Source organism: Accipiter gentilis, chromosome 22, assembly GCF_929443795.1.
Source record: "Accipiter gentilis chromosome 22, bAccGen1.1, whole genome shotgun sequence".
Classification (NCBI taxonomy): domain Eukaryota; kingdom Metazoa; phylum Chordata; class Aves; order Accipitriformes; family Accipitridae; genus Astur; species Astur gentilis.
In genome coordinates this window covers 18,478,757-18,492,706 of record NC_064901.1, presented here as the reverse complement: position 1 = coordinate 18,492,706, position 13,950 = coordinate 18,478,757, and the positions used below count along the sequence as shown (strand labels likewise).

Genomic DNA, 13,950 nt, shown 5'->3' with positions numbered 1-13,950 from the left:
GTCTTTGGAAGATGTCCAGTTTCGTGTTCAGGATACAGAGCAAACTCGAAGTGGTGTGGCTGAATTCCTTTCTGCCGTTGCATCACTTGTGTTACCTGAATTCTTCATACATCAGACCTGTTGATTTCTATTTCTGAAAATAAAAGGCCTTTATTTTTTGAAAGTAACCACTAGGTGGCTCAGTACCACGCAAATTTCACTGTAGTTTTTCTGATTATTGCAAAAAAACTTAAGGAAGAAATCTTTGGTTCTTTGTCGAGCACACTCTGATCTGACTTACTTGTAATTGATCTACTCTATGTTTGAGATTTTCTGAAAATCCCATTTTAATCTTTGTAGACTACATGATTTGCTGGGTGTGATGACAAGGTGTATAGCTTAACCAGCCCTAGTATACTATGTAAGTGTAGCTAATGTTCCTCTCTGCTACTGTTGAGAAACAGTTTGTAGTAAGTCAAGCAGAATGTCAACAGGTAGAATCTGAGAATATAAACTGGCGTTTGAGTCCCATAAGCATTAACGGGATCTTTGTGTGAACGTTTGCTATATGTCATTGCAGGATTTGAGTCCAAAGTCCCATGTCGCCGTCCTTCCGGATGTGGAAACACAGGTCTTCCACACAATTGCAGAGGAGCTGGCATTTTTACTGAAATGTAAAATGCTTTGTTCTGTGAAATGGGAAGAAACAGAATCCAGACTTCTGGAATCACCGTCCTGTGCATCTATCACAGGCTTAACCTTTCTCTCATTGTCTTACAGGGATGATTTAGGTCAGGCAAATCAAAGCTGTTGTAACTTAATGCTTTCAGAAGTTGGATGAAAACATTTCCAGTTAGTTTGTTCATTATAATACCTTGAAGTGAAGACAGATAAGAGTTTCTGCCATATGCCGGAGTTGAGCATATTTTCTTCTTTTACTGTGTCCGTTATTGGTAGAGTTTAGCTAATACCATTTGCCATTGATGTACCAATTCATTCTTTAGCATGATTAAAGGGATAAGTCTGTCGAAGTAAATGGTGATTTAGAGCTTGTAGGTATTCATTTTAGCATCTCTGTGGTGGGTCATGAATTGGGAAAAGTGTTTGGTCCAAAGGATCCATCTCATACTTCACGCTGGAAGTCTTCCGTATTGTGGTATCTTTTTCATTTAGATTTAACATTTCTGGAGCTTAAGGCAAATTGTCTCGTGAGGAGAACTATACCTAAAGTACAATTAAATGGTACAGTTAAAAGGTAATTTAAACAGAAGTTGTTTAAATGGTCTGTAAAACACTCCTATATGATATTCAGGTATAGTTCAGACCTTCTTGTACTTTGAAAAGCAAAACCAGAAAAAGTCCAGTTAAAAATGAGTAACAGCACTGGCAAAAAAGAAAGGGCAATTGTCTCTTGAGCTCGGCACCTTGTTTATGCCAATGCTACTTGCTCTCACGTCTTCACAGTAATGTCAGTAGCTGACAGGGACAATATTCTAAAAGCAACTTTAAAAAAACTTTTGGGGGTTTTTAGATTGCTGTAAGTGCAAAACTTTTATCAATGCAACAGTTTGACATTGATTTCAATTCCAGTTCTTGGGAAGTTTCAAAATTTTATTTGACACCATCAATACAACCCGCGTAAAGATTGGAGGTTTTCAAAGGAGTTTAAAACACTTGCGAGCTTTCCTTTGGCTCTGGTAAGGAAGGGATACTTGCCTTCCTTAAATTACTGTCGAATTAGTTAAATGTGGAGTGCTCTGCGCTTCAAACAGTGCTGTTTTTCCGATTGCCCGCGTGTTACTAGGAGATGAAAAGTGACCAAACGTACGCGGGGTTAGACTGGCAGTTCTTGACTTTCTGAAACAAATCGGTGTTTCTGGGGGAGTCCCCAGCGAGCGTCTCCGTGGCAGCAGCCACCTACCTATTCGGGCTGTCGGCGTTCAGCTCTTAACTAAAATCCGGGTAGTTACGCTGCCGCAAATGACAATTTGGAGGTGCTGCGGGGGGAGTGAAACCACCGTCTGTGGGCCCCGAGGTCCCGCTGTTCCGGGCGGACCTGTCTTAGGCCGAAAAACCCGGCTGGGGTGCTGGAGAGGCCGCCGCGCCGCTGCTCTGGGGAAGACTTTTCCCGAAACCCCTCCTCTCAGCCGTGGTGGGGAGGGGGCGGCGTCCCTTCCCCGCCCGCGGGGGCTGCTTGGGCCCGGCCCTGGGCCCGGGCCCGGCCCCGGCCCTCCCCTTCCCGCCCTTTCCTCTCCTCCCCGCCCCGGGCGCTGAGGCGCCGCGGCGGGGGCGTGATGCGGGGCCGGGGCGCGGGCGGCCGCGGCTGCTGGGCGTGAGCCGAGCCATGGCTAACGTCAAGGTGGCCGTGCGGGTCCGGCCCCTGAGCAAAAGGTGCGGCGGGGCGCGTTTTGAGGGGAGCGGAGCGGGGACGGGGCGGCTGAGAGGGGTGGCCGGGCGTGGGGGACGGGGTGGCCGCTGTGAGGTGGCTTAGCCGGGACCGAGGGAGGGGCAGCGGGCGCTGGGGGGGTTGGCGGTGAGGGGCGAGGAGCGGCGGGACTCCTCTCTGCGGCTCGCTGGATGGCTCGGAAGGTTTTCATGGAAAAGTCACCCACTGGAGCTGTTAGGCTGGCTTCCCTCTTCCTGAGCTCCCCAGAATGGGACAGTTGTCATCCAGTGTCAGGGAATCTTCCCTTCCCCTTCTGTTGTCGCTGTTTTTTTCCAGCGGGAGGCAGAGCCGGATATTCCCGTTGTCGCTCAGCTCCGCTCCCTCCCCGGCTTGCTTGGCTCCAATAGAAATCCCAAAAGCTAAATGATACGGCTGGAAGACAACTCCCACAAACAAGAAATTGCCCGTAGCACAATGCTCTGGTGTTGTTTGGGTATAATGCATAATTATAAGCCTTGCAGGCTTTGGAAATTCGGGGAGGAAAAGAAAGAGAAAAAGCAAGCAGCCAAAATTACAGTGGCTGGTAATTTACTCCTCCTGTTAGAGGAATGCTACAGCACTTCAGGCAGAAATGGTTTGAAAAGCGGCATGAGCTCTGAGGGCCAGTCTTTGATTTGACGCTGCCTTTCTTTTTAGCGTGAGTCCCTCACGTTGTCTTCTGACTGTATGGCCTTCTGTGATAAATAACTCTTTCATGTAGTAGAGAAAATGATTCTTGAAGAGTTGCCCGGCCAGAAAACTAGCCTAGCCATTTAGCCAGCAGTACACTAGCGTATTTTGGACTATTAAGTTCTTATTTGTCGGGGGGGGGGGGTGGGGGAGGGTCCCAAAAAAAGATACCAGAGAATGTTGAAGAAAATAAAAAACCCCACCCAAACCAAACCTGCTAGTCTTAATAGAAAAGGGGAAATAGAAAATAGAAAAGGGAAAGGTGGAAAGTAATTTATAGGTTTTCGATGTATTTTACCTTTAACTCAAAGGCAACTGATTTAAAAAAACACTCTGTCCATAATTTAATTTAAAAACGTGTTTGGGTAATATAGTTCTGATTCATTGTCCAGCTGTGAATGGAAGAGATTTTTAACAGATACTGGCATATTGTAAGGAGAGTTGCAGCATTGAAGTAAGCTAAGTTTAACCTTTCATTGCTTAGTGTTGCTTCAGTGTTGGAGATATTATTTGATGAGATGTTAGTCATTCTTAGCATTCACTGGTTAAATAAATTGCCATTATGCTCTCTACAAATAAAAAGTAGTATCCAAGTGCTAGGTATTAACATTAAATGACAGTTTTGTAATGATACCAAGTTATCTAGACCATAGGACCCTTTTGTTTCAGTCTTGCAGAGTTGACTGGAAATTGAAAGTATTTAAAAGTCCGACTTGGTGATGTATTTCATTGTGCAGTCAATGACATGTTTGTTTCTCCCACAATAGCATTTGGCTGCCTATTTGCAATTATGTAGCGGACTTAGTAGAGTCTCCTGTAGGCATAAGTTAACATGAGTGTTTCTTAGCAGTTGGGGAAGAGAGGCCAAAGACTGAATTGGCAGGGATGTAATCCTCCCTCTCACCAGACCCTCCTTGGTGAGGAAGTTTGCACTGCTTCTGTCTTAATGTTTTTTTCCCCAATGGATAGCATTAAATAGTGCATAACACTGTATATATCATCATAGCATTAAATGGTGCCTGTTACTCTGTCAGATAAGGTGTGATAAACGGGAAAACCTTCGTTATAGGCAGTGTGGGCCAGCTGTTTGGCAGGGAGTGTAGTTTGGAGAGGAGGGTAGGATCAGAAAGGCGGACAGCCTCCTGCACATTGGAAAAGCTAATCTGGTGCTGAAGCAGAAATGTTTGTACGAAGGTGAGAGTGGAAACCCAGGGGGTGATGTGGGAAGAGACTGTTAAGTAATTCCATTTAATCAACCTGTGGTGGTGTAACAGATGAGATGGGGAGGCAGAGACAAGTCTTGTGGCATTTGACCCCAAAGGCAATAGGCCATTTGTTCCTTGTACTGTGTTGCTACAGCTGAGGTCAGCAAAAGCATTTCAACAGGGATTTTTATATTTTCTAAATGGGAAGGGGAAGTGATTGGATATTCTCTGTGAAGGCTCTGATATGAGAAGTCGCTTTCTAGCCTTGACCAAAATTATCCAAATGTAATGATTCTGGGGCAAATACCAAATATATGAAGGCTTAAAGTAACCTTGGTAGACATTGAAAGGACTGAAGCTCTCAGTGGGGATAAGGGCCTGCTCTTTCTAGTTCAGCTTCTTATACCACTATCATATTGTGGTCACGCAAACCTCTCACCCTTTCTACACACACATGCCGTGATCGCCTCTAACAGGTACCCACATTGCCAGAGTTCCTAGGATCTCTTAGGTGCTTTAAAAAGAAAAAAATCCTGCAGAAAAATTTAAATTCAACTGGATTGAAGTACTGTAGTGTGTACAATCACAGTTCCAGCCAAAAATACTAAACTTTGCTTTTTAACAGTCCCAAAAATAGAAAAGCTGTGGGTAAAAGCTAGAACTAGAGGGTTAGTTGGTTGTTTCTAGACCATCATACAAACTTGACTTGCTCATTGCTTCTTTTCATTTAATTCACAATGGCAGATGAAGGTTGGGTTTGCATCTTAAAAATCACAGAATATTCCAATGTTAAAAGGTGTTAATACAGGATATCATAAAAATCCTGCTTTCTGTTTAAAGGTTCCATTTTTTTATAAACCATATTAATCACATCTGCAACTTGTTATTTAGCATAAGGGAAAGAGTTGTCTTTTTGTTCTGTGCCTGTACGGCACCCATCACAATGCATTCTTTGACAGAGAGCTCCTATGCACAAATAATCCCTGATAGTTACAAAGTGAGTACAGTTGTACAGAATGCAGAAGTTTTTCCTTTGCCTAAACTTTAAATATCTTGTAGCCAATGTTCTTCATAATGTCATCAGTCATCCTGTAACAGACTAAATGATTTTTTTATCACCAAAAAGTTGTCCTGGGATAAAATTCCCTCAGATATGTTCCCTGCAGTGACATTGTTTTAAAGAAGTCTTTATTACACCTTTACTAGTCTACATACTAAAAAAGATTTGTTACTTTGTGGTTACATGGATACTTGTTCTGGGTACATAAACTTACCCCCTCAGAACGAAATATGGAAGCTTGAGTGGGTACTATAAACTGACTATAGTGATAGGTAATAATCAGGTATTAAATAGGAGCTGGGAACTGATGAAATCCCTTCATGGTTTATTTCCAGACATCTTAATGCTTGGTCTGTTAGATATTAGACTTTAGTAAGGAAAGTGTAATGGGTTTTTTGGCTGTCAGTCAGAAGCTGTTGATGGAAACACTTGGAGTGCTTGCATGTAACTATGTGAACTAGGAACATTGTTTCTTTTTCTTTCTTGATTTCTGCTGTGGAGTGTGCCAACACCATGGTCTGCGGTGTGATGCTGTGATAGCAGATCTGACCCTCCAGGCCTGGAAACAGTGTGACTGGCTGAGAAAGAGGGTACATTAGCCTTCAAGTATTTCAGTACTGTGTCTAGGGCTCTCCTTGTGCCTGGGCAGCTCTCTTAAAGCTGTGTTGGGTGTTTGTATGCTACAGAAACACCTATAGCATTAGACATGCCCTTTTACTATTTGTGTAGGCCAGCAGAAACCAATGCTAGTTTTTATGTGCTGCTGGTTTCAAAAATGTTTGTCCCTCCAGTCTCCCATCACAACTGTAGTACCGAGTTGTGGCTGCTCAGCCCCATGTTATGTGAGAGGAGGAAGGGAGGGCTGTGTTTGTGCATGGGAGGCCCACTGGGAGGTGAGTGGTCAGTGTGTCCAGGACAGTATCGCTGGGACCAGGATGGAGCACAGCTGCCTCATGCCTTTTCCTCCATGATCCGCTTCCACTGCATCTTCTGCTCTGCGTCCAGCTGGTCTCAGTTCACTTGTATGTACCCAGGATGTGTTCCCTTGACACGGTGTAGTTGGAGAGCTGCTACGTAACCAGTCTTAAAGACGGGAAAGAAGGATTTTAAAAAACACTGCTCTAGACCACAATGAAAAGCCTCATGCATTACTATAAGATTCTCTTTTTTAGTATGCACCAGTGACTACAAGCCACAGCATTCCTTCACCGATTGTGGATTGAGGCCTGGCCTAAAATCATTCACAGCAAGTTTGTTTAATCGAATTCTAAAATTAGAGTGGTGTTAGTTAAAAACTTGATGCTAGGGCATGCAAGTTGCCCTGTGACACTTTTTGAGAGTTTAAAGTTACCTTTACTTTGATGGGCCCTGAAGTTTGGGAGCTACTTGTGCAGGACCTAGCAAAACAGAAGACACATTCTGCCATTGAAAATACCTTCTCCACTTTTCAGCTGCCTCTGTGGACTGGAAAAGGAGAGGCTTACAAGGAGCTCTTATTTGAAAAGGTCTTTCCTGGTGTCTTTAATAACTCACAAATGAACTCTCCCATCCTCTACAAACCTCATAGACATGTCACCTGAAAGAGTTGCTAAACAGATTAATTAACCTGAAAGCTGCCCTTTGCCTTTTCAGCTTTGCATTGTTTCCAAGCTGTAACTTGAAGCCTCCTGGGCAGATCTTTATTTCCCCATCCCCTCAGGAGATCCTGAGCTTGTCCTCCACACCCTGACAAATGTAAGCATCAAAGAAATGTCTGGTAGTCCCAAGTGGCAAAGCTGAACCACACTTCCAGCTGTGCAGGTGTTCACTATCACAGTCTGAGCTGCAGCAGTTGTTTTCCTCATTACTGCTGCTCTGTATGGCACAGTCCTCTAATTGCCTTCCTATTGGGATGTAGCAGGTAATCAGGCTTAAGGATGGGATAGGGATGGAGGAGTTAAGGTCCTAAGAACTCAAGTGACAGGTGTGATCAAGCCCAAGGCTGGGAGGGAATTGTAGGGAAAGTTTCTCACCATTTCCAGAAACATGCGTGGTGTGCCAGGCTAACCTGAGCAGCATGTTGAATGTAGCTGCTGTGAATAGGTGAGAGAGGAGCTCAGCTGATTGGTGCATTATGATGTAAATATTTAATATTTGTTTCTATTCAAAAGGAAAGCTTTGTGGAAAAATAAAATTACTTTAAAAATCATTCTGGAAATGATGCAAAGTCAAAATCACTGTTGGTTTTTACTGGGTATGCCTTTATTAATCTGCTGCAGGACCAGCTTCATTAATTAGTCTCTCTGCTGTGGTCCACCCTCTTTGTTCTTTGTAATCACATTGTGGTAAGTAAAAGGAAGGATTATTTTGCAAGACTTGTTGCTGTTTTATAGACTGTGCTATTTACATGCTCATGTATAACCACAAGAACTTAGGTACAGCAATATGGCCTAGTGCTGACAACAGTGATAACTTGTAGCAAATTTTGTAGAAAACATTCCTTGAATCTTATGCATAACAGATGTTAAGTGCTGTATCAAAATAAAATTAAAGCACCAGCAGATTGGAGATTATTGTTGTTCTCCCTCTTACCCCCACCAAAACAAATTATTTAAGCGTATTCCTTTTAAAATGTTTATTCTTCACTAGTTGCTCACTGCTGCACTTTTAAAGCACTTTTTGAACCAACCCTGCTCAGGTGGTCGTATCTCTGTCTTAAAACTTCATAATGCCACTGTTAAGAAGAATGTATTCTGAGGAAGGATAGCCATAGACAATTAGGTTAACATTTCAAAGCTTTTCCAATTACATTTAAAAAAAAAAAAGCCACCACCCTACTTTATTCAAATTGTTGTTGTGATACACTAATTCAATGTATTTGATGCAAGTGTATAATGACACAAGATATTGGCATCATTAGTATTTGTACAGTTTATTTTTGTTTACAACTTCAAATTCTGCTTAAGTTAGCTTTTCTATGCTTTTTGGATAGTGTTTTAAAAGTGTTTGTATTTAACTTTCTTGAAAAAAAAAACCCAAAACAGTGTTTGCAAGGAGAGAACTTTTTTTTCCTTTATATTTCTAAAGGTAGATGTGAGGATTTTTTTCTTGCTTTGGGTACTTTCCTTGAGGTGACTTAAACTTTGCTCTGTGACCCAAGTGTGTGTTGGATAAATTAGCTCCCTGTTAATGGAATATTGCTCTTATCTCCATTAACTGGACATAATTGGAAATACTTCCTTAGAAACTTGTACATATTTTCCATTAGCACAACAAATATATTACAGTCAAAAATTCTCTCAAAAATGGATGGAGTATAATTTGGTTTTTATAGGTATTCAACATATGTTCCATGTGGATGTATTTTTCAAATACAAACCAAAATACTACTTTCTTTGAAGAAGATGAGAAAATTGTCTTTGATTTCAAAGGGACTGGAATGTCTCTGTGAAAAGAAAAGGTACAAATATAGGAAAAAATATGCAACAGGCAAGAGCAGAAAACACCTTTTAGCTTGCTTAGGACTGTTACATAGTTCTTGTGCTACTCCAAGGTTTAGACTAAGGCAGGCCATTGAACATAGTATAGTGAAGTGTCTTTCTTCTACCCTGACCTTTTTTCCTTACCCTTCTCAATTATATATGTTTAGTGTGTGTGTATATATATATATTCCTTCCCACTTTGGTGCTGTTGTCCTGTCACACCTAGAGAAATGGCAGGCTTTTATCTACTTTTATCTCCTGTGATAGTTGAGTGAGTGTTGTTCCTCTGTGTCCTTCTGTTACATGACAGTCCCTTTCTTCAGGTGGTGGTAGTTGAACTCTGTCCCAAAAGCCGTGGGTTTTGGGGTTGGTACCTGATGGTGGGAAAGAGCTGTCTCAGGCCTCCAAGAGCTGCTTCCTGATAATCTGCATTGGTTATGCATTGCTCATGATTTCAGGCTTTTTTTCCACTGAAGAGCTGGGATTTTTAAAAGAAAATTTGAGATTCTAATTTTGTGTTTATAAAGGAGGTCCCTCTTCCAAACAAATGTGTTTCAACATTTGTGTATCCTGTTTGTAACATAGCCTATTGTTAAGGTTATCTTGACATCTTTTCCCCTCTCTCTCAAATTAGTTATTTTCCTTTGCCTGGTCTATTATTTAGAGTTTCATGTAAACTATCATTGAGGTGGCTGCTCTTTTCTCTTAGTATCTGTACTTGGCATTAGCAGGTGGTTTTCATAAGCCACATCTGTGTTTTTATAAGGGTACTGCATCAGCAACCTTTCCCAGATGTATTATTCTCGCAGTTGCATGAAGCAAATTTTCTAACTCTGGTAAAGGGCAGACCTTCTAGCTCTTTAAAAGGGCAGGACTCTGCATGTCCTGAGTGGCCACCACCACCCATTCCACAGAAGATGATGCTTCTGCAGATGTTATGTGACAATACTGGGCCTGTACTCATTTAAGACAGGAGCACAAGGTGCTTGCTACTGGCGGTTTACTTCCCAGAGTAAGAAGCTAACTGTCTCTTCTTTCATTTCCCTTGTTGCCAGTGCAAAAGCAGCTACAAAAGTGTGCTAAAACAAAAAAAAAGTAAAACCAGCTTTTGGAAGCCTTCTAACTAATATTTTGCATTTTCATAGAACATTTTTCCTCCCGAGTCCTAAGGATACTTTATGAGCGTCAGAATGTTTTGGAGCAGGGATCAGGTTTTTTGTATGCAGCAAAGAAAAATGGGGTATAGTGTCATTAAATCACCTGGCCAGAGCCGTGTCTTTGCTGGGTAGTTTCATTCTGTAAGACCACGTACTTTATCTGAGAGAAGTTGTAGACGTGTAAGATGACATGTCTGCACGCATAGAGATCACTGAGCATCTCCCCTGGGTGCAGTGGTTGGATGCTAGTCTTGTGGAACCTTTGTGCAGTACATGGTGAGACACCACCGCTGTGCCCAGAGAATTTATGTGAGTTTTGGGTAGGATTTCCCCAGTTTCTTTCTCTTTAGTCCGATGGTTTATGTGAACTTTAAAAAGCAGTGCACTTCTAAAATTTTCTTGCCATCTTCCTATCTGTAGCATAGATTTTAAACAAAATAATGGAGTTTTGCACCTCTGATTTTAGAATTTAAGGGTTTACTGTAGTAGCTGCTTTTAATACAATGAAAGAGGTACCCAAGCAAGAGGGATGCGACAGTGCATCACAGCATTCGGTGTCACAGTCATTTATTTAACTATGATTGCAGGTTGAAGTTCTGTCCTTGTGGAATGTAAACTGACCACTGTATCCAAATTCTGGTTTGCATGGAAATCATGGTATTTGCACAGAATTTCTTTGATGCATAAGTCCGTGAATTATACTATCTCATTACTCAGTAAACAGTTGAGAAGTCGGGGGGGGTGGATGAAACTGGACTGACTGGACTGTAGCTTTGTTTTAAATCCTCCTTATTTCATGCTTCCTTAAATGCTGGTGGTATGACAAATGAAAAGACTTCTTCCTCTTCTCTTTCCTCCTCCCCTCAATGCTTCTGCATGAAAGAAAATGCATCATTATTCCACAGCTGTTCAAAACACTGATGGATCATCAGGAGTATTTCTGATTTGGATTGCTCAAGGAAGATGCATGACATTCTTGTTCTAGCAGTGCAAGGCTTCAGAGATGGTGCAGACAGAAACACCGTTCTTGTATTTTGCCATCACATGGGCAGGATTGCAGAGCTTAGTGTGACCGGAGGAGGCCATCCTGTGCTTCCTCTCTTAGCTCATGAATATATATATCAAAAGTCTAGTAAGATCAAGTAAAGACTTTAACTGTTTGAGCAGTTCTGTATCTGAGAAGAGCACTGACAATGCCTCATGTCTATTGTTGCGCCAAATATTCGTACTTTTATTGCTACATAATGTTCACAAAGAAGAATGAGGGAAACCACATGAGGATGACGGTGATCACTAGGAATGGTGATTTTTGACTATCAGATTGTGTTAGCTGTTATCAGAGCCAATGAAAGCTCTGTGCAGCTGTGAGTAGCCTTGAAAGATAACTTGAGCAGCATGTCTAGTATAGCAGCATGCTGTCTTGGTGAACTCTGTGTACTTGGCTTCAGTATAGATTTTTAAATTATTTATAAACATCTGTTCTGAATTTGGTAGGAGGATTGCTGACTGGGTGTGCACTCCTATTTGCAAGACACAGTAAAACAATTATGACTTAAAGGGAAATATCCAAAATGGTATTGGGTAGTACTAAATAATGAGAAACGTTGAAAACAAACTTCAGGTAAATTTACTTGATTGTTGATACTTTTTTTTTGTAAATAAAATCCTGCATTAGCCAAAGTGAGGATGTTCATGCTATTAGCAGCTCAACTCTCACAGGTTACAGCAGTAGGGATAAGGATACAGATTATGCTGGTGTCATGGAGGGAGGCTGTGTTTGGGAAAGTTGTGGTTGTAGGTACCTTACCTTGTCAGTAGAGTGCAGAAGCTCTAATGGCTGAAGGCTTTGACATTCTTCTCCGCAATTTCTGATAGAGCAGTATGGACTGACTCTTAGTGCTCTTCTCATTGCACCTTTGGTGTCTCAACAGATGTGTCCTCAGGCCACTTTGTCTGGGACAGTGTTCTCTGAAGACTAGCAAAACTTAGAAAATACGTCATGCATTGTTCAGTCGCTCAGGAGGTGCAAAGATGGCAGCTTCTCAAAGATACCTCTGCCAAGGCCACCTATAAACAAGAGGCAGAGACACTGTACAATATACTGTTAATGGAAGGGAAAAGATAAATGTGACTACCTGAAGTTTTCCCCATAAAACCTTCAGACTTTATGACCAAGAAAAACCTTGCGTTAGATTTGCCTCGGGATTATACTTCAGTGGCTGGCATGGTGATTGCATAGGTGTGCCGTTAAAGTGTCCCAGGTACAAGCGGAGGGAGTTCTGTAAATGTTGTACCTTACTTATACTCTGTCATAGTTTTGGGTCACATCCTGGGAAGTGACAGAATCCTGGAAACAGCAGCAGTGACTGCTGTCAGGCATCCTGCCATGCTCACTACAGGTGTGCTTTTGGTTGTGTTTGTAAGCAGTGTGAAAATGCTCTCCATCACAGTAAGCCACAGAAGGCTACTTTTTTTTTTTTTTTCCCCAGAAAAGTCTAGAAAAAAGATCAAATTGCTCCAAAAATCAGAACCTACACAATTGCCCAGATCAGCAAAAAAATCTCTGCAAGAGGGGAGGAATTGATAGTGTTGCCATAATGCTTTTGAGGTCCTCTGTCTCAGTACAGGCTGAGATTGGGTTTGGACTTAATTTGGGTGACAGGAATTAGTAGAAAAGCATAAGTAGTTGCAACGATTACATTGCAGGGTTATTTTCAAAGTTTGTATGAGTAGACATGTATTCAGTTCTTTAAAAAATTATTTAAGATTTCTCATGTACTTGAGTGGTATATATTGGCTTTGGTATGTTTGATCACTTTGAGTACTTTGGTCATCTGTTTTTGTAGAAGCTGTTTTGTAGTATGACATGACTACTGCTAATGAAGCCAATATTTTTGCTTAATTGCATGTACATATTTTTAAAATAAACGGGCAACTTTTAAAAAGTCAGTTCCTTTGTTCTCCAAGTGCCTGACTGTTATTCGAGAGGGTGGAGAAATGGGGCAAATTTTATAAAGTCTAAAATAAACAACTGCCCCCTTTCTTTCCACCCACTGCTTCCTCCAGCTCTGCATACCTCCTTCCACTTCTGTACTCTCTCTCTGAAAGTCATCCCAGTGAGATGCAGCAAGCAGTGGAAATGTCTGTCTCGAGGGTCTTGATCCTCCTGTGATTCTTTTCTGCTGGCTCGTTCTTCTACATCTTGCAGAGTGTCTGTTGTCTCTCTGGGGTTGCATTAGCTTCGCGTTGTTGGCTGCAGAAATGATTAGCCGTAGAACAGCTAATGATATGAGGAGATTTCCTTTGGGCTGCCCCTGTTTTTTGGACTGCCACAGCAGCTTTGCTTCTGTCAGGTCTGCCTTGTAGCTGCCCATTACAGCCCTGCCACTGCATTCTGTACTTGTGTCACTGTTCTATTGCTGGGTCTGCATTTCTCTAAAACTTTCTGTGTCTGAGAAGATCCAGGTCTTTCCTGGGACATGTGCCATTAAATGGTCTTTCTACAGCTCTATCTTTGTACAGATAACTTGTTTTCATGCACAGTAATTTAGGAGGAGAGAGTCATTTCCCAAACATAGCATGATTTTTTTCAAGAAGTGGGGAAGAAGGGAGAATGGGGAAACTAAATGTTAGGATCACTGTGACTTTTTGAGCAGCAGAAGTCAAATGTGTTACTAGAGAAGTGCACTTTGGAGTTGATTTTATTGGTACAAGGAATACAGCTTTCATACCTGTGGAGCAGAACACCCATTCCTAGGGATGAAGGATTGCTTTATCAGTCACGTGCAAACTGTGGTGCACGTAGGTGTAAGACTGTACTGAGAAACACAGGTTTTGCTGAGAGAGCTCTTGTAGCGTTAGCTATCTGGAGTTAAGGTCAGAGCTTCTAGAACAGCTGGGAGTCTGCTTTGCCTCCTGGGCTTTAGATATTAAACCGTGCTTTTCCTCCCAACGTTCTCTGGTTTGTACCTAA

At 41.9% G+C, this 13,950-nt stretch overlaps 1 protein-coding gene across 1 annotated transcript in view; it reads left to right on the top strand.

The window, feature by feature from the left end:
* Positions 1-2,301: 2,301 nt before the first annotated feature.
* Positions 2,302-13,950, top strand: part of STARD9 (StAR related lipid transfer domain containing 9) — a 121,112-nt gene continuing 109,463 nt past the window's right edge. Inside the window, exon 1 of the mRNA XM_049825920.1 lies at positions 2,302-2,370. Within this exon, the coding sequence (XP_049681877.1) occupies positions 2,324-2,370 (47 nt within the window). The 5' untranslated portion in view covers positions 2,302-2,323. The remainder of the gene's footprint in view (positions 2,371-13,950) is intronic.